General features: G+C 41.0%; 1 protein-coding gene across 1 annotated transcript in view; it reads left to right on the forward strand.

Moving 5' to 3' along the window:
- Positions 1-19,763, forward strand: part of RGL1 (ral guanine nucleotide dissociation stimulator-like 1) — an 86,716-nt gene that overhangs the window by 58,745 nt on the left and 8,208 nt on the right. The window contains exons 5-14 of the mRNA XM_009324655.1: positions 1,406-1,590; positions 4,899-5,023; positions 5,683-5,898; positions 9,811-9,914; positions 11,079-11,163; positions 13,640-13,729; positions 15,603-15,689; positions 16,862-16,894; positions 18,419-18,540; positions 19,407-19,496. Coding sequence (XP_009322930.1) covers positions 1,406-1,590; positions 4,899-5,023; positions 5,683-5,898; positions 9,811-9,914; positions 11,079-11,163; positions 13,640-13,729; positions 15,603-15,689; positions 16,862-16,894; positions 18,419-18,540; positions 19,407-19,496 — 1,137 coding nt within the window. The remainder of the gene's footprint in view (positions 1-1,405; positions 1,591-4,898; positions 5,024-5,682; positions 5,899-9,810; positions 9,915-11,078; positions 11,164-13,639; positions 13,730-15,602; positions 15,690-16,861; positions 16,895-18,418; positions 18,541-19,406; positions 19,497-19,763) is intronic.

Consider the following 19,763-nt stretch of genomic DNA (forward strand, 5'->3'; position numbering starts at 1 on the left):
TCAATTCTAGGGCCAGTTCTGTTCAATATGTTTATCAATGATCTGGATGCAGGAGTTGAATGCACCGTTAGCAAGTTTGCTGATGATACCAAACTGGGAGGTGCTGTTGACTCTCTTGAGGGACAAGAGGTCTTGCAGAGGGATCTAGACAGATTGGAGCATTGGGCTATGATTAATGGGATGAAATTTAACAAGTCAAAATGCTGGATTCTGTACCTAGGACGGAGTAACACCGGGGCACAAGTATAAACTGGGAGAGGAGTGGCTGGAGAGCAGCCCTGCAGAAGGGGATCTGGGGGTGCTGGTTGGCAGCAGGCTCAATAGGAGTCAGCAGTGTGCCCTGGCAGCCAAGAGGGCAAACCGCATCCTGGGGTGCATCAAACACAGCATGACCAGCCAGTCAGAAGAGGTGATTATCCCGCTGTATTCAGTATTGGTGCGGCCTCACCTTGAGTACCGTGTGGAGTTCTGGGTCCCACCATGTAAGAAGGGTGTGAAGGTCCTTGAATGCATCCAGAGGAGGGCAACAAAGCTGGTGATGGGGCTGGAAGGCATGTCCTATGAGGAGCGGCTGAGGACTTTGGGCTTGTCTAGTTTGGAGAGAAGGAGGCTGAGGGGCGACCTCATTGCTCTCTACAGCTTCCTGAGGAGGGGAAGAGGAGAGGGAGGTGCTGATCTCTTCTCCCTGGGATCCAGTGCTAGGACGCGTGGGAACGGTTCAAAGCTGCGCGAGGGGAGGTTTAGACTGGACATTAGGAAGCATTTCTTTACCGAGAGGGTGGTCAAATGCTGGAACAGGCTTCCTAGAGAGGTGGTCGATGCCCCAAGCCTGTCAGTGTTTAAGAGGCATTTGTACAATGCCCTTAACAACACGCTTTAACTTTTGGTCAGCCCTGAAGTGGTCAGCAGTTGGACTAGCTGATCGTTGTAGGTCCCTTCCAACTGAAATTATTCTATTTTATTATCTTAATTGCTTTATCTATCATTATTTGATATCCTGAATTTAATAGAAGGGTCTCAATATAGTTTAAATGGATTTTTATTATCTTAATTGCTTTATCTATCATTATTTGATATCCTGAATTTAATAGAAGGGTCTCAATATAGTTTAAATGGATTTGATTCTTTATTAGTTTGTATTTTGGGGCTATAACTGGATCCACTTGTAGGAGTGCAAATCAGGAGCAACTTCACTGAAGTCCCTGGCAAAATCAGAGTGACATCTTAATAAGATTCCATGTATAAAAAGAACAAATTGAATTCCTTGTTCAAAAAGTCTTCATACTGCCTTCACGTGGGGTATGAATGTCTCAGTGTTTTTATTGTTATATTAGATACAGATACATACATTTGCATCAATACATGTTGTATACAACCAGTATGTTCTCTGTGTATTTGCTCTTAGTGCAATAGCATCAATCTTACGAGCCTGGCTCGATCAGTGCTCTGAGGATTTCAGAGAGCCGCCCAACTACCCATGTTTGCTGAAGTTGCTGGATTACCTGAAGATGAATATACCCGGCTCTGACCCAGAGAGGAGGGCGCAGAACCTCTTGGAGCAGTTCCAGAACCAAGAAGTGGAAAATGATGGTAAGTTACCTTTCCTTTCTGTCTTTCTGTTCTCCCAGACTGTATGGTACCACAAAGATTTATGTGGAGTACGTTTCATCAACTCTCAGGCTAATTGACAATATTGTGAGGCTCACCAGTGACTTTCTTCTTGTTTCTTTTTTTTAAAAAAATATATGAGGCTGCAGGTTCTGTGCAGGATGAAATAGTCATACAGTGTAGGTGCCTATGCCTGTTCATTCTGCAGTGGATTGGGAAATCCAGCACTTCTCTAATATTTAGCCAAAGCTTTGAGATTGCTGCAGCAGCTAAGTGGTTAATTGCCAGCGCACTTCCCATGTCATTGAGTTAAAACACACAGCTGCTCTTTAGCTGGTCTTCTCATTTCAACCCCCCCCTCCCCCAAGAAAAGTCCAAACCAACAAAAAGCAAAATACAGAGCTGTGACAAAATACAGCTTGAGTCACAAAGCCTTGTTGTCATGAAGCTTTTCTTCCTAGTTACCATCATGTCAAAGGAAGTGTCAGTGGCTGTTTTTTCCTATTTGAGTGGCCGGCTGCTGGTATCCAAGGACAGAGGAAAAACTTACGTTATTGGGGGTCACAATCTACTGAAACAATAGTGAACTGTAGTAACACAAATATGCTGTGTGCAGCGTCAAGCCCGACACATACCCTTATCCTGGTCAGAAAGCTTCCTGTGGCATAAGCTGAAAAGTCATAGGAGCTCACGTAGTGTGTGAATGAGAACTAGAATCAATTTCCAGCTTTGGTAGAGGGGGGAGAGGGAATAATTCATGTAATAAAGGATAAAGGAAATGACAGGAAAAAAAACATTTCATCCCATAAAGTCATGTCTGCCGGATGTTCCAGAAATACCATGTCAATGCATAATACTGTGAAATGCCAAATTAACTCGGTCATTAACATGTACATAAAAAGGAGTACTGCACAGAGCCCAAGAGTTTTCCTTATTGAACACAGGTAAGTGAACAGGATTGCTAATATGTGCCTATTGATGTCCTTTCCTGGGTTTGGTTCCCACAGGTCAAACAAAGCAAGCTCACAAGAGCTATATTTGGGTTCATCTGTTGTTCAAAGTGAACAGAAGTTCCCAGCAGCCCCGCTTCTGCATTTGTTTCCTCAAGTAACAGTTGAAAAGGTTCTTTTCTGACTTATAGATGGGTCAATTTGAATGATAACATTTTCCAAATTGTGGCAGAATAGAGGCTGTTAATTAGAATAAAATAAGAGGAGGAGAACGCAATTAACCTGCGGGGTCTGCAGAGAAGAGTTTGAGAGTTGTCACTTACTTTATCAGAGCTCCATCTTTGTTCATTTCAGAGATTTCTTTCAAAACTCTTAATGTGTTGCTGGCAATCGGGACTTGCTGATAATTATTGTTCTAAAGCATTCACATTGTGCTATGAATTTACAACTTTTGGTCCTAATCCTACAGTTTGATTTGTGTAATCAGACCTCTATTCAGTGCTGCTATCAGCCATGCCAGTAGATTAGATTGTAGTACCAGATACATAGATAATAAAAGCTGTTCCTGGCCTCAATTCTTGCAGCTTGGAGCAATGCAAAGCAAGGTGAGTCAGAGACTGCAAATTCAGAAGGGGCGTGTGGTTGCTCTCACTGAAGTCAAGAGGGCAGTTGGGCTTTGAGAGCGCTAAATGGATCAGAGTGATTTGAAAATGATGAGATACTTGAGTACAAGAGGATTTCAGCTTCTTGGGGAGTAGGGAGAAGACTGGTTACACATTTATGAAGGTGAGAGAGAAAGGAGAAAGAGAGGCATGAAAAAAGAAAAGGAAAATCTAGGGTTGCACTCCAGGACCTGATTTTAAGGGCGCTGTGAGGTTTTGAGTAGGGCTGCAACTCAGTGATGAGGATTTTCAGTTGACTTTCAAGAGCTGAAAGGAAAATGAGGAGTTACATAGCCAAAAAGAGAGAGATAAAAGTGTGACTCTTGTAACAGTTCAGTAGAAGTCCATGTAATTATGCGTATTGTTACAAAACAGCCACAGAAAAATAATGCTGGAACAGAGTTCTCCATTTATCGCATTTAGCTCTGTCAATAAATTGTGCAATTGGAATGTACAGATGGAAATCTGGATACAGCCTGTAGTTATAATTTGTTATATCAAAACTGTAGCAATTTACATTGATGATTAGGTTTTGCTAATTAATGAAGAAGGAAAAAAAATTGAAGTATTTTGAAAAACAATGATGAAGTATCACTTTATCTGCTTTTGTTGCTTTAATGCCTGTTCTGCTTTAATTGGATATGAAGTATTGCATAACATACTCTGAAATGCACTGCTTGTTTTTGTAAATGAAATCTCACTAGTAGTAAACTCAGTACTTTCGTTGTTAGTCTTCAACAAGTCCATTTTTTTTTTTCTCCCTTCTTTTGGAGTTACTGTCGCCTTACAGTAAAAGGGATTAGGAAGAGGATTTATTCTCAGGGATTTTCTGTTTGACTTCCTTTACCATGGGAAACAAGGGCATATTTCTTTGTGTTTTAATGTGGCTTTGTTCCCAATGTGTGGGAGCCAAAAGGTGACATGGGAACATCTGTGAAATCCTTTCCCTTCTGCACTGGATCAGGTCCCTTGATGAGGACAGCTCTCCTCTCTCACCTCTTCACTGCTGCCCAGTGCAAATTTAGAAGAAGCATTCAGCTGAATGCTGTAGGTGCTCACTGTATTCCCTTTTCTGGGAAAAATTCCCAGAGAGGGAAGGTGAGGAATGCTGGAATAAACTCTCTTCAGTGTAGTCCATGTACCCCTGTGAGGGCACAAATGATGTCAAGAAAATATATCTCCTTTTAGTTCCACACATGGGAGATGAAATCTGGATATAAGAGCATTCCTAATGCAATATTTTGGGGATATAACTGCAGTCTTGTCCCTTTGCGGTTTGATTTTTTTTTTCAGATTATAAAATGTATAAATGCTGAAAAGTAGATTAACAGAATTCTGCAATGTTAATAAGGAAATTTTGTTGGGGTGGTGGTGATGTTTTTTCTTTCAGAAGAATGGTTAGTGAATGGGTTAAGCCACTTCTCAGCTAAGAGACCCTGAATGGCTCAATTCTCTCTAACTCTGTTTCTTTTTCTTCCACCTTTTCTTTGCCAATTTAATCTTCTGTTCATCATCTTTCTCAATAAAATATGCAGCACAGCGGGGCCATTACATCAGGCAAGACCTTTTGAGTATTCTGCTATAATATATACAGTGATGTTTTAAAATAAACAAACATCTGCTTTGATTCACTGTTTGCTGTATAAATTTACTGAGTTGTGTTTTCCATCCTGGACAGATGGATTCCATAACACTTCCCCCTGTAACCTATATGATGAAGAGGAACTGGAGATCAGCAGTCCAGAAGAATTCTCTTTTTTCCAAGAAGACCTTGTGGCAGAACAGTTGACATACATGGATGCAGTATGTAGAGTATATGTACTACTTGAAAGGCTAGGAGAAATAGTGCTGGGCTTATAAATTTTTTTTTAAATTATGCCAACATAAGTATAGTGTTCCAGAACAGGTCTGTTTTTGGGACACAGAACACAGCTCTGCTTGGTTATCCAAACTTGCTTTGTTCATTGGGCTTTTTCCTTCAGTCATTCTGAAGGTTTTTGGTTTGTTGTTTGTTTTTTGGTTTTTTTTTTTTTTAAAGTGTGAATGTATACTGTGTAGCCTTTTTTGCAAAGTCTAATATTTGACACCTGAGAAATAGCACATTTTGACTATATTGCTACCTGTCCTAAAGATGTATAGGTACTCTTAACTGTAGTGCTCTGATTTGGTTTCTCTGTATCAACCTCCTTCAAAACATTGTTATATAAAAAAACTTCTCCTTGGTTATGCAACAGATATACAGGTGTCTCTTATTTTCCCGGGACTATTTAGCTGACAATTCTCTTAGGGCATCAAGCCTTTAAAGAGTATGCCAAAGTGTGTATTTTAAACTAAGAGAAAAAAAAATTACCTTTTAATACCATATTAGATTTAGATCCAATTTGTACTGTACGCATGAATCTCTTCTTGTGGACAATAGAGATCTAGGAGAATCCTGCTGACTTACCTCTATTTCACTCTAGCAACTCTTCAAGAAAGTTGTGCCCTACCACTGTTTGGGATGTATCTGGTCTCGAAGGGATAAGAAAGAAAACAAGCACCTGGCACCTACCATCAGAGCCACCATCTCTCAGTTCAATGCAGTTACGAAATGTGTTGTCAGCACTATCCTGAAGAACAAAGAACTCAAAACACAGCACAGAGCCAAGATCATTGAGAAGTGGATTCATATTGCACATGTAAAGCATTTATTCTAGACTGTTTAATGTTCTTTGTGCGGGTGCCTTGGAGTGAGGGAGTTGGGAGGGGAGAAAAGGGGTTGTATGCATTGGTCCCAGGCCAGTGAACATCTTAGCTCTAATTCTTTCTATTTTTGACTGACTGTCTTTGTAATAGCACATGAAGTATTGCCCTTCCTCTCCTTAGTTCCTTCCCCACCATGGAAATGGGGTTGATGCTTGTCTCTTCACAGGTTTGGGAGTGCTAATTAATGGGTGAGGCAGACACTGTGTCTTGCAGATGGCGAGTGCCATATACTTGATAATGTAACATTTATGGCAAGATAGGTATAAATTCAACCAGTTCACTTCCCTAGGAAGAAAATACTGCTCATATGAGTGAAAGAAGTGAAGTGATGGTTGATATCATCCAAAAGTTAGACTTGTTTTCAGAGGAAAGTTTAACAAGAATGGAGTAGGACTGGCAGTGATGCAGGCAGTGAGCACAGTCAGAATAAGCTTTGCGCTTACCTGCCTTTGGCCGTTCATGATCAGTCAGTGAACGTGATGCTCCCTCTTCTGTGTCTATGAACACCATGAGAGTTGAAATCAGATATGGTGGAAGACAACACAACTGTTTGTGTTTTCATACATTTATGTGTGTGTATATATGAAAGTAAAGTAAATACAAGGTTTTAAGTAAGTGCAGACAAAGCTGACTTACTTCTAGGAAGCAGTAGCCTCTTTAACATGGAAAAAATGAAATTATTGTTTGTACTCTTTTGTTTTGAAAAATTCTTGAGGCTGAAAAGTCATTTGCCTACTGAGTTATTCATGGTTTACATCAGGTATACAAACCAGCTGGGTTTAGAGGGAGTGAGAGGTGCAAGCAGTGACCAGAAAAAATAAGTAGAGTTACAATAATGGTACCAGTCTCTTCATCTTCTTACCTTTCTGCTTTATCATTGTGTCACATGTTTCTCTAACACATTTTTACTCTTTGCTTCAATTCCTTTGTCTTGTAGCAGATTGTGTGTTTCTTAATCTTTGCGTGAAAGGGTTTTGCAAGGCTTCTTTACGTAACTCTAGTTTGCTAATTTCTTAGATTTTTATCTTTAATATTTTACTGTAACCTTTTTAACTCCCCTCAGAGCACTGGGCAGCTGGCAGCAAACTAGATCTTTCTTTTGAAGAGAACATTTAAAGCACTTTCATATGGATGTGTGTTGACTTTTGTTTTAAGAATCACATGGATTCTTTCCGACCTATACAAAATAAGCAGTCATAAAAAGCTCAAGCCAAACAGAGGCTTTCCAACCTTGACAATGCACTTCTATGCTTCCAGAGGCAGTATTGTTAGTCCTGGCACCTAAGCTCTGGCAACTGCATGGTTCAGGAAACTGGTATGGGGAAGTAGTCTTTCACCTCTCTTTTGGCACTTACGTCGACTCATTTTTGTTATCATCTGATGGCTGCTTTATAGCCTGTGTGAATGGATTAGGAAGTTTGATTCCTATTTTCTGTGTGCAGATCTTTAAGTTGCAGAGGGTACCAGCTAAAGGGGCCTTTATGGGGCAGACTGGGCTGCAGCCCAGATGAGCAAGTACGAAGCAGCTCCCTGCTCATCACTGGGTAGCAAGGAGGCCCAGGGAAGCCAGGACAGGCACCACTCTCATCATACTTGTTCTGTGGATAGAGAACTTTGTTCTCCACATCTGTGGATTCAGTACTTCTCCCTTTACTTAATTCATACACATAATTAAATACTCCAGTCTTAGCTAAGCACATGAAAAATGCATGTGCACGCTCTACAACATAATTGCACATGTAGAACAGCTACTTGCGTATATACTTAGCTGCCCACTTCTGAAGAAAGTTGCTTGCTTTGTGCATGCAGATGAGTATTTTGAATAGTTAGATGCCTGAATTAGAAAATAATCCACTCATTAAAGTGCAGTTATTCACTGACAACTAACTCTGTAACTTAGCAGTATGGAATTCCACGTTTGTTACCTGTTCATGACTTTTGGATCCACTTTCTTGGTTTACAAGATAAACTGAATACTTTTTCTAACTGCCAGCCCTCTCTGCTCCACCTAGATCTAAGGTTTCTGAGCAGGAGCAGCCAATTTCACTCACACAATATTTTCTTTAAAAATAAAAAGTAAAAATGAAATCATTAATATCCTGTTACGCTTAATTTTTTTAAATCAAAGTTGCTTCTGCACAGGATTCTTTCTGGTTTTCCCCTTGTGAAGGACACAGCTTGAAACAAAGTTATTCAAACCACTCTTAAAAATTCTTATATACAAATGAAAGCTTGCTAAAATTTAGTCTGCAGTCAGTTAAATCATTGAGAACACAAAATCCAATATTGAATTCCTAATGCGCTTTAAATTATGCAACGTGCAATTAAGTGAAGATGGTTCCAAATTGGATTTTCCAGTCCAAACTCCTGTTGTATTTGAAAAAAAGAAATGCTGAGAATTTGTGCCTCTAAATCCATGTTCTCCCCAGCCTGAGTTTCAAGTTGAACATAAAGAAAGAAGGGTCTTGTTCTTAAAAATGTCAATCTCTGAAGAAGAGCTGTTACGTAGCTTCTTTGGCCCTAAACCATGCAAGAATAGCTTTCAGGTCTTGCATGTCCTACCACATGATGTTGAACTTGGTCTTTATCTAGCCTAACTGCCAACCTGCTTCAAGTGCTGTCTGCCGAGTCAGTCTTCTTAAGCCACACTTTGTTAAATGTAGCCTCCTAAGTTGCACAAAGTTTGGGGTTTGTTTTTTTTTTTAAGGTAAATAAATGGGAGTAAATGTACTTGCCTTAGTTGTTCGGTCAATTTTAATGCAACTCATGAACAGAGTTGCTGATATATTAAGGTCTGACTTTAGTTTATTCTAAGGTTGCTTTACATTTGTTCAGTCCTACAAAGGAATAAATTATGTCTATTTTCTCTGTAAGGATCCCTTACGTAATCAGCATTATTAGTGTAATAATCAGCTCCATAAAAATTTGCAGAAGCGGATTTGTAGTTTGAATACATTCTCATCGACATGCAACAGTCAAATTGGCATGTGTTTTGTCTGCTTAATTTGCATGTACAGACAACTGTTTGTGAGAGCTTGTATTTGCAAGAGTTTAAGTTCTGTGGTGCCTGTGCTCTGGTTCATGAGCCACCAACAGATTTACAGGAGTTCCTTGAAGAGTCACAGGCCAGACTTTCCCCCTCTTCCTTGCTTCCATCTGCTTTACCAGGAATCTGTGCTATTTTTTTGAGAATTAAGTTTTTCGGTATCCTGCAGTATCCTATCGGTATCCTATCTTGGTGGCAAAGCTTTTGCTTCTCTTATGCAGCACAGAGAAGCTGCATAAGAAATGTCTATGAACCAGTCTCTCTGTTAGGATTTGATCCCAACTCTGGAAAAGCTGGGAAGGTTTTTCTCTTTAACAGTGTGCACATACTTGAATAACAGGTTATTCCTTTGCATGTCTTTATTTTTAATTGACACTTAGATGATTGAGGGTTTACATTTTAAATACCACATACAAAGAGGCAAAGCCTGGTTTTTCCCCTAAAGGGTAAAAGGGATTGTTAACTATAAAGAGCTTTTAAGAAGTGTAACTTTTGTGCTTTTAGACTGGCTTCACGGACTCAGTTCCACTTTTATTTTTACGAGAGAACTGGAAGCTGAAACACTGCAACATCACCACAAATACATGAAAGTGAGGAAAACAAGATATAAGTGCCAAAGCCCATAATGTGTTTGGTGGCTGGAGAGGGGAGTGATATTTTTGATGCTCAATATTTGTACAGCTGCCTGCTTAGCAGTGAGAATGTGTAGCAAGCATGACACCGGTCAAACAGAAGAGCACTAACGTATTCGTAATGCTGACATTTAATGCTCCTGTATTTCTAACCGCTCCTTTCACAGGAATGTAGGATCCTGAAGAATTTTTCCTCCTTGAGGGCCATCATTTCAGCACTGCAGTCCAACTCCATCTATCGGCTAAAGAAGACCTGGATATGTGTTCCAAAGTAAGCCTCCCCCTCTGCTCCTGTGGCTAGCCCCAAACAAAGGCAAAAAGCTCAGTGCTCTTTCTTTTCATCTTGTTGTTCTCAGTCTTCCTATTCTGCTCCTTCATGGACATCTGTTCTCTTAGAACCTCCTCTCATTCCTGTGAGGCTCAGACCCCTTTTTTGGGTCTGACTGCTGTGAGCTCCTCTTTCATATTGAGGGGACAACCTGCCCTCAGGGACACTGGGTCTATTCTGTCCTTCATAGCATATTGGATCTTCTACAACCTATTCTGAAAAACTGTGGGACTAGCTACCCACCCAGCTCCTGCACACCGCTCTCGGAAGGTCAGCAAAAGGGCACCGTGATACTTGCCTGTTGTCTTCTCTCCCGCGAAGTTGGAGGAGGTTAACATTGCTACAAGCCCTCACTAATCCTCTCCTGGTCTGACATTCCCTTAAAATATATCCCCAAACTACAAAATCCAAATCTGTATTGAAGACAATATTTCTTACAGGGGAATACCTTTTTGTGCAACTGGCATACTTACTGCATACCAAACAGACACCAGAAATCTCTGTGTAGGAAAGATGGTGTTCTGCTCGTTCAGTTTGGGAAGAATAGATTTTTTTCCTTTGCCTTTGATAAACAAAGAAAAATATCACTCTGCCACGCAGTATACTTCTGCATTTCCCCTAGAGAGAGGTGGGTCTCTCCTGCCACTGCCCCGTGTTCCTGATCAAAATATTGCCATCTTGTGTTTATAGTGTTGGGCAATAGAAAGGGACTCATACACTTAAATGCTTCTAGCTTTCCAGAGTGCATGGAACAGGCCAAAAATGAAGTACTTAGGATACCTCTCAGCTATTTTTCTGTTCCTTTGTATCCATTTACCCACTTTCTTACAACAATCTCATACCCTGCAGTGTAATTGAAAACCCTGCTCAGGGTCTGCGTACCTATAGCATTTCTTTATGATGCTGTCAAATAGGACCTGACTTTACCAGGAGCACCAGAAGATCCCAGGAAGGTTCCTAGTAGATGTGCAGCATCTCGTTGGATGCGTTTTGGTGGTGTTATCTTTTATATGCCCAGCTGTTAACAATTCATGAGAAAAAATAGTAATCTGATCTGATTTAGAGTGCTTATGTAAAACCTAAATGATTTACTCTTTTCCTGTACAGGGATGTAATGCTGATGTTCGAAGAGCTGTCTGATATCTTCTCAGACCATGACAATTATTTGACAAGTAGGGAGCTGCTAATGAAGGTGAGAATTAGCTTGAGTTGCAAGTCTTGTGATCTCAATCAAAGCTGAGGTTAGCCCTTTTTCTAACCAGCTGCCAAAGCTCATCTCTCCCTGAACCACTGTATGCCGTGCTTCAGGGAAGAAAGGTGTGTAAAACCTGTGCTTTTCTGCTGGGCTGAGAGGTGATTTCATTGTTCAAAGAACCTACACTAGCATTAGCCTGTTGAGTTTGGATGCCCACAAAGGGCAGGCTGCAGCAGCACAGATTCTGTGTGGACTTGTTCACAAGGCAGCAGGTCAGGACCCCTTGGAGCCCCTCCAGTTGAATGTCACGCTGCTGTAGTTAGGCAACTGGTAACGCTCCCTTGGTCATGGTGATGTCTAGCTCAAGAATAGCTGTGTGCACCATCTTGTACCTGTGATAGCGCTGGAGCCACAACCAGAGTGAAGAGGTGCTGCACAGTATAATTTTACTGAGATGAGTTACAAATTAGCACTTTGGCTTTATATTGCTCTGTACAGAGAGATGAACCGCTAGCTTGTGCACCCTCTGAGCAGACCTGGAAAGGCTCAGGTTTGCACTGGTGAGTGCAGAGCAGCTCCAAATGAGATTCTCAACTGGGTTGCACCACTGTAGTGCTTTTGACTTCACTGGAACAATGCCACTCAGCTTCAGCTGAGGAATTAAACCAAGATGTTTATCCAACTATCCCATACCTTTCTTGGAACTAGAAAACAGGGCTGGGAATTCTGAAGGAGTGGGCTTCCTGCTCTGTGTGTGGCCAGATGGACAACAAAGCAGGCTCTGTCTGAAACAGTTTGACTTGTGCGCTCTCCTGGGTGAACCCCAACAAGCTCAGGAGCTTGAAAGGAGTGAGGAAGAATAGAGGGAAAGGTTATATTCTGTAGAAACTAAGGAATGTTTGTGGTGGTTTTTTCTATTTACATTAAAAAGTTTCTATAAACTGGCTAACCAGTTTAGTTTTTGGCAGTTCTATCCAGTCAGTCTGGCATTTGTACCTTACCCCTTTGCCTTGGTATCTGAAACACTGTGTTTTGCTCAGGAATGATGGGTGAGCACATTCAAACCTATCAGTCTGTTTTGTTTATCATCCATTTATCAACATCTGTAGCTAAATTATGAAGCAGGTGAGACAATAATTAGCGTAGAGGGAAAATGCGTGTTCAGAATACCTTATTTAACTAAATATTAAAAAGACAAAACAACAACTCAATCCGAGCCCAGGCCTTCTGGCTCCCAACAAATCACTCTCTCCAGCTGCTGTAAGTAGATTTGCAAAACATTTTGAAAGCAGCAAGAGGAGAAAAATTCCACAGAATAGCTAGAACCTCTTTCCTACTTCTTGTCTTGGACCAGTTTGTAATGATTGGAGGATTAATGTCCACTGAATCCTTAAAGTCTTTGTTTTCTTTCACTATAAATAGTCTCTCTAGGGAAGCTGTGTTTGACCTTGCCTGTCCATCCTGCAAATTTAAGCCTAGAGTGGACAAAATGCCATATGAAACAGGTCGGCCGGCATGGAGAGGGAGCACTGTGTTCTTTCCTCCCCAAACAACAGCTCTGCTGCGAGCTGCAGTTTTAGCTTCTGTGCTGGCCTGCCAGCTGGTGTTAAAGAATATCGAGTTTACCTTTCAGTACCTTGAAGACATTGAGACAACACTCCTTTTTCATTTGCTCCTGTTTTTCAGCCAGGGAAGGAAATACAGAGTTTGAGTGATCTGTCCATTAACTGTGACTGAGAGAAGTAAACATTGTAATGAGAGAATCTTTACAAATGCAGGCTGTTTTGTGCCTCTTAAAAAGACATTGATAATAATTCATGACCCATCTATCCGGCCACTGGAAAAAATAACAGTAACTCCCAGCATCCTGTATGGATCCAGGGAAATAAATGCTACAGCTCTATTGTGAAATAGCTCATCCATTCATAGGAAAGCTTGAATTGTGGAGATGAAAACCTATTACTTCCATTTCTTGCGTGGTTTTGGATTAGTCAATAAGCCATAGAGGGTAGTTGCTGGATCTCTGTGTTGCGGCGTAAGAAAAACAACAAGGTGTTACATAAGATAGAAATGTTTACTTGCAGCAGTCCTGATTAGGAAATTAAACAGAAATTCTGAGGTCAAGAGTGTCAGGGTAGAGTTCAGAGAAGCATCTGGACACCTGAAGTATATCTAAGCTTCTCTGATTTAAACTCTCAGGAGATTTTCAGCAGCACTTAGCATTGGCCGGAGTAGAGCTGTTTTGCAGAAAAATTCCCTTATGGTCATCTTGTGGGATTTTGTCCAAAATTCCCAATCAGTGTACAAGTCCTGGAAAATTAGCACATGTACATATACATGCATGTACCTGCACAGCAAATATTTTTGCTGGTCTAGCTTGCCTGGTTAAATGTATTTGCAATTATTTTACACAAATGTAGTTGCCAGCTTACCACTTAGCTCCTCCATTAATTGCCTTTTAATTCCCTTACAGGAAGGAACATCCAAATTTGCGAATCTGGACAGCAGTGTGAAAGAAAATCAGAAAAGGACACAGAGGCGACTGCAACTTCAAAAAGATATGGTGTGTCTGGGGTCCTTTTCCTACCCTTTTTGAACTGGTAACATGATTAATCCTAATTGGTGAATTATATAAGAAGCAAAATCTAGAAAGGTATTTAACAAAGCGAGTGTGCAGTAGGTAATGCTCTTGAATGTGCCCTCTGTCAAGCAAAACAATCACATCAATGCTATTGATTAGCAGATACAAAGCAAGTGAACCAAAAAGTTTAGACTGAATATGCATTCAGAATGTTTGTCCCTGTAAATATATGCCCAAAGCTATATTTCCCTTATGCTGTGGATCATAGTAAGCAGGGTAATACTATTGTGTCTATATATAGTGTGCATATATATATAGACAATCCCACACATGCATACATCTGTATATATAAACAGTTACAAAGTGGAATTCGTGCTGTACCCAGCTCAAGCTGTATGGCCTACGCTGAGCTGCCAAGCTGTAACAGCTATGGGTTTTAGTGCAATTCAGCTGTCATTTTACTCCAGTAACACCCATCTATGTACTGAAATGCTGGAGGAAATGGATATGCAAAGCATCAGCACAGCCAGTGCATTCAGTGGTCTGATGCTGAGAACACTCAAAGGTTTCAGGTTTCGGTGGATGTACGCAGGAGCCACCTTATGTTCCCTGGTGCCAATATTCCCCTGTCCCCTGCAAGGGGATAACCGGGTGTATAGGCTTGCTGCTCCCGTCCCCACTTGCATTTGCTTCACATCCCAACCAGCTGTTCGGGATGGGCACTGGACACTGAGCCAAGGGTTTGGCCTTAGTTTCAAGTCTTCAAGAAATTTACTAAACCTGTCATATAAAAGGGTAATAAATGATTGATGAATATAAACATGTGTTCATCATTTCCAACCGTCTTGTTTCTGTCCTGCAAGAAAGAATTCCATTAACTACTCTTGTTACCCTTCAGAGAGAAATATGGGGAAAGCCACACAGTTTTCATATAGTAAAATATGTAATGTAAGTACTGGAATTCTTGTGATAAAGAAAATTAGCTCTGGCCAGAGCAGAAATCTCATTTACCTTTAAATAAGCTCATGAAGCTTCTGACATACCAGCTTGAAAATTGCACAGACTTCTACAGAGATTGCTTTGTAAAGTGTGTCCGGTTTCCAGTCTGCTGGTGAAAATGGCTTTTGTTTCAAAGTTGGCAAAGATTTAAAAGGACAGGGGGAGACAAATCTGGGATAGGGAGTCAAAAGTGCTGAATATGATTTTTTGTTTGTCTATTTGTTTAACTGGAAAAAATACGAATCCTTTTGGATGGTAGAAACAAGAATTTTAGTCACAAGTGCAGAAACAGCCTGAAGTCTACAACTGCTAGCAGTCTAGAAAGTTTAAAATTTTAATAATTACTGTTAAAATGCAGTGAATGGCTGGGGAAGATGGTCACTTCTTGGAGGAAAAAACTGTGACTTGATTTGACTTGACTGTCACATGGTATAACATCATTAAGTAAAAATTCACTGGAATGAAGCAGAGAGAGAAACTGCATACACAGGCTAGCCAGGACCATTCCCCAGCTTTTTCTCTTGTAGCAGGTAACCAAGGGACCCTGTCCCTGGTCCTCAATACTTCTTCCATAGCAGGGTTTCCTGGTGACCCACTGTTAGAAATCAGTGAATGGTGGCAATATTGTAATATAAAACCACTTGGAAATATCTGTGAGAGCATCCTGCTCTCATTAGAATTTGATTTAAATTCTAGATTAGATACTGAGGATGATGTAATGAAAGAAAACACAATTTATAAGACCACTGTTTGGTTAAGCAGACTACTTTTATTTCATTTTCTTACACAGGAGTATTCTAGCATTCTATTACCATTTCTCAGTCAATTAATCCAACATTGCTCTGACCATTTGCAGGGAGTAATGCAAGGCACGGTACCTTATCTTGGTACCTTCCTCACTGATCTCATCATGCTTGACACAGCCCTCCAGGACTATATTGAGGTAATTTGGGGCAATTTTTTGAATCCTAAATATTCTCCCTGCCTTCCCGGCACTGAGTGTGTCTGTTCCTGTATTTTCCACTGGCTTCTTGTGCAGTTCTTAAAAATGGAGGAATCTGTTTTCAAAAAAAAGGAGGCAATATGCAGTTTTATTAGCAACAAGAATCTTGTGTGAATTTGAGTGCAGTTATCTCAAGGGACAAGGTTAGCATTGTATTTTGTCTAGTTTTCTTAGGTTAGAAAACGAGAAAAAAGTAGGCTTTCCATTATTCTGTTTTATTTTTCTGAAACATTTTAGGTGTAAAGATTTCTGTGAATAATTGGTAAAATACACAGAATCACAAATTCAGCTCTTCAGACTGAACACTGAAGTGCTTCAGTATTGACTCAGACACGTCTGAGCCCTAAAGTGATTAAAGACTTGTTTTTTCATTTCTCTTTAGCTGAACAAGCAGGGAGAACCAATCTAGCATAGGAATGGAAAAAGGATTGCAAGAGCCTCGTCGTTTAACAGAGACTGAGGGTGGGGCCAATTTTCAAAGGTGTTTGTTTCAAAGGTTTTCAAACACCTTTGAAAATTGGCCCCATTAATGGAAACACTTGAGGAGCCAGGCTGCAGGTGCTCAGCCTTCATTGTGCTGGTATTTATGATAAGAATGGGCAAATACACTTCCCCCTGGGCTGGTAATGGTTGCTGGTTTGTTTGGTTGTTGTTTGTTTTGTAAAACTGCACTAAAGCAAGCCTGTGTAAGGTTGTTACATATCCATTTTCTTTTGGGCAGTTTCCCTTCTGTCCGTGCTTTGTGTTCAGTTGGTGTTTCTGAAACTCACTGGGAACACTGCTAAACTCACAGCACAGGCAAAAGCCGAGTTTGTTTCTTGCATGCAAAATCCCGCTAGCATTCTTCAGACCTGATCTCGACACAGCTTTTATGAGCATTCTTGTATTGGGCTTTTCTTCTTGGGCAGATTGCCATTTAGGCCATGAGGACAGATATCCTTTGGAGGCTCAGATATTTGAGTGATGTGGTTTTTACCAGATCTGGAAACAGGTATTTTTAGAAGGTCCTTGCTCAGGGCAGGTCTGTGCTTTACATTAGCCTTGCTGCTTCATCCTGTTTGTGATTACACATGTGCTCTTCTACTCTGATCCCTTCTCTTTCCTTCCAACAGGGTGGCCTGATAAACTTTGAGAAGAGGCGGAGGGTAAGTTTGAATATTCTGTGATCTTTAGTTTACTGATGCCCTCTTCTAGAGCATTCTCTTGGTGAGGCCTGTTGTCTTTGCTCAGGCATATACAACAGCCGCTAATTTTAATGCAAGTTATTTGTACTTGAGGAAAGAATAGATCCCTGAAATGCTCTGAGCCTCTGCCAAACTGTGAGAGGTGGCGCAGGAAGAGAACCTACTTTTTAGATGTGTGCAATAGGGGAAGAGGAGCTGCAGGTCACTTACTTCCATGGAATTTACATCTGGGGCATGCACATTCCCTCCATTTGGTGTTCATGGGAATACGTTACATGTGTATGTCCTATGTGTTGAGAGTGAATCAGACCTGGTGGCATGAGACCTTTGCTTTCCAGAAGATACAGTCTGTAAACATCTTCCTTCTGCTGCAGTAAACTGTTTGTAGGTAAAAGGCTGCAGAGAGCGAATTAGGTACACGGGACTGAGAAATAAATGCTATCAGTCTTTCCTTTCAGCCTGATCCTTGCTGGTCAGAGATAAGGAACGCTATGTAGGAGTAAAGGTACTAGGGTTACATCTGTCCGAACGAAGTTGTGCCAAATCTCCCTTCTGGTGTCTGAAAGCAGACTTGGATTTGGCTGCGATGGAGCCATTTCCTTCCTTTAACTGCTCCCAGCTCTATAAACCACTTCTTGCACTTGCCTTGCATGTATAACTGTACGGCTCAAGATACTAATACTGAGATACACGAGCCTCTCCATGGTCATCACTCCAGCTTCATAGAAACCAGTGGCAAAGCTGCCCTCTGAACCATGCTGAGTACCCAGCTCCATTCCTACATCCTGATTCTATAACCTGCTCTAACACAAGAGGGTTTTAAGAATTATTTTGGCAAAGTGTGTCTGCAAGTGGTATTGCAGAAGAGCAGCACATTCTAGTCACACATGTTAAGGGTAGCATTTTATGTTCCTCTGGTGCAAGTGTGAGTGCACAAAGTGCAAAGCTGGGGAGGATCAGACTCTTTGCTTTCATCGCAGGCACCCCTAATTATTACTCTTGCTTGCTGTCTGAGAACCACCTAAGTACAGAGCATGATTCTTCTCTCGGAGCTGGTCTGGCCAGCGCAGGGGTGAACGGGTAGGGTAATCTGAAGAACTTGTGACCCTTTGCTACCCTTGTTCCTAGAGGAACAACCAGCAGTGCTGCCATTTGGTGGGTTTGCACCAGCATTGCACTTCGGTTAGTACTTGGGAGAAGCTCTGTGGTGAAGTGTGGTTCCTTGTGTTTGTCTTCTAATTTGTGCGTGTCTGATAAAATGTTCATGTTTCAATGCACATTATGGATGCTGGGGAGAAAAAAAAGAGTCTTCATTGTTTGAAAAACTGGTTCTTGATATAGTCAGTTACTCAACTGAAACTGAACTTCAGGTCAAACTAAGTTTGTCTTGGATCTGTTGTTGCATATGTTTAGTATATGAATGAGTATGTTTGGCTTTATTGTGTTTTCTAATTAGAATTTCTATTTGATTATTTATTTTCTTAGGAATTTGAAGTAATTGCCCAAATTAAGCTCTTGCAATCTGCATGTAACAGCTATTGCATGACACCAGACCAAAAATTCATCCAGTGGTTCAGGAGACAGCAGCATTTAACTGAGGAGGAGAGGTAGGTTCTCAGTCCAGCTGGCGAAGCAGGCTTTTCTTACCCCACACACACCTGCAGGTAGGTTATGTCAGCCTTTAGCTATCCTCTTACAGGGATTTACATATACTGCTGCTCGAGGAGAGTGGAAATACCTCTGCCTTCTGCTAAACAGCTGTAGAAAACCTGTTGAACACTTCGCAGGGTTTAGTTTTGAGATTGGAAATCAGGCTTCTGACTTTGAAATATGATAGTCTGTTGTGTCTGGGCTGTCTGTACACCCAGACACAGGCTCGATCCTAAGGGATGTCAAGATGCAGTCACTGAGCTTTTGGCTGGTGGATACAGGCAGCAGGTAGCCATGGCAACACAGAGCTCGCTGAGCGCTCTCCAGACAAATGTCTCCTGGGCATTTGGGGTGACTCTTGCAGCCCTGCTGAGTTCTGTGGTACTGCACATGCTGCTAGACCAACTCAAGACAATTTATTTACAGCATTTTAATATCTCCAGTAGGTATCTGAATACCACTCTGCTGCACTGTCTAAGAGTGTAAGCACAGATACATACTGCATTGTACTGCGTTGTCGTAAAAAAAAGATGTCAGCTTATCCAGGATTCACATGTTAAGTATTTTATTGATTTTTTTAAAAATAAAATTATGAAGGTCATCCAAAAAAACCACGAGTTTTTAAAACTATTATAAAGAAGTAAAATATCCCCTTCACCATGGTAAAATGTGGACAGAGCTATGTTCCTCTTCGTGGGGTTGCAACCTTCTATGAAGTGGGAATAACTGAAGGTTTCTCGAATTTCTTGAATATTGCTACTCTTGAGAGATATAACTAATAGTATTGTCTGTGAAAATTAACCCAGTGGCCTCTGTTCTGCAGTTACAGACTTTCACGCGAGGTTGAAGCAGCTGCTGACACTAGCACCACATCACCGAAATCTCGGAAAAGCATGGTGAAGAGGTTCAGCCTGTGAGTACAATGGGGCAAGGGGCATTTGGTGTGTTAATTATGAACCTAAATAAATCAAACAAGCAGTACTCATTTCACCAGCTGAAAAACCTGGCTGGGGATCCAGACCACTGCATTACTTTAAGGAGACAAGCATACTTCAGTCTGAAGCTGTCCCTTTCTATTGTTATAAGTAGTCATGAGGATTATTAATGATGAAAGACATTAGAAACAAACAAGCTTTCCTAAGGTGTCAGAAAAAGGAACAATTTTAGTGCTGGATTATAA

This window comes from Pygoscelis adeliae, unplaced genomic scaffold, assembly GCF_000699105.1.
Source record: "Pygoscelis adeliae isolate BGI_AS28 unplaced genomic scaffold, ASM69910v1 Scaffold126, whole genome shotgun sequence".
Classification (NCBI taxonomy): domain Eukaryota; kingdom Metazoa; phylum Chordata; class Aves; order Sphenisciformes; family Spheniscidae; genus Pygoscelis; species Pygoscelis adeliae.